The sequence below is a fragment of the Triticum aestivum genome, chromosome 3D, assembly GCF_018294505.1.
Source record: "Triticum aestivum cultivar Chinese Spring chromosome 3D, IWGSC CS RefSeq v2.1, whole genome shotgun sequence".
Taxonomy (NCBI): domain Eukaryota; kingdom Viridiplantae; phylum Streptophyta; class Magnoliopsida; order Poales; family Poaceae; genus Triticum; species Triticum aestivum.
This window is the reverse complement of record NC_057802.1, coordinates 365,174,843-365,175,371: the sequence shown is the minus strand read 5'-3', so window position 1 is coordinate 365,175,371 and position 529 is coordinate 365,174,843. Positions and strand designations below refer to the sequence as shown.

Below are 529 nucleotides of genomic sequence, written 5' to 3'. Positions count from 1 at the left end.
ATGGCCAGTTTCTTCTCTGGTTGGCTCGAGACCGGGTTCTGCGCGACTGGTGTGGTTGGTGCGTTGAGCATAACTTCGTGGGGTTCGGGTGATTGGTTGGCGGTTGGGTAGGCAGCTACCCAACCTCCGGGGATCAGTTGCAAGTACAGCAGTCAGCAGGCAAGGCGCTGGACAGAAAGGGCGCTGACAAAGCTACGCGTACACAAACCTCACTGTTTTAGCTCTGAGATCCTGCATGCGTTTGTCTGTGACGAATATAGCCTGGCGTGTACCGGTGATGCATCAATCAGCAGGAGAACTGGTACCCCTCCGTAAGAGTATCTCCAATAGATGGCCCAAATGTAAAAATAACTAATTTTAAAACCGTCTGAGACAAAAAACGCTGCTCCAACAGACGGTCCATATGCAAAAAAAATTGAACCGCGGCCTCCTCGTGAAGTAAAATGCAACACCTCGCGATGCAAATATACATCACCAGATGCATCTGGTCCAAAACCAGCCGCCGCCCGCGAACGCCCAACCGCCACTT

General features: G+C 51.8%; 1 protein-coding gene across 1 annotated transcript in view; it reads left to right on the top strand.

Annotated features, from left to right (window-relative positions):
• LOC123076305 (ethylene-responsive transcription factor 2-like) overlaps positions 1 to 529 on the top strand; it is a 1,461-nt gene continuing 932 nt past the window's right edge. Inside the window, exon 1 of the mRNA XM_044498625.1 lies at positions 1 to 54. Coding sequence (XP_044354560.1) covers positions 1 to 54 — 54 coding nt within the window. The remainder of the gene's footprint in view (positions 55 to 529) is intronic.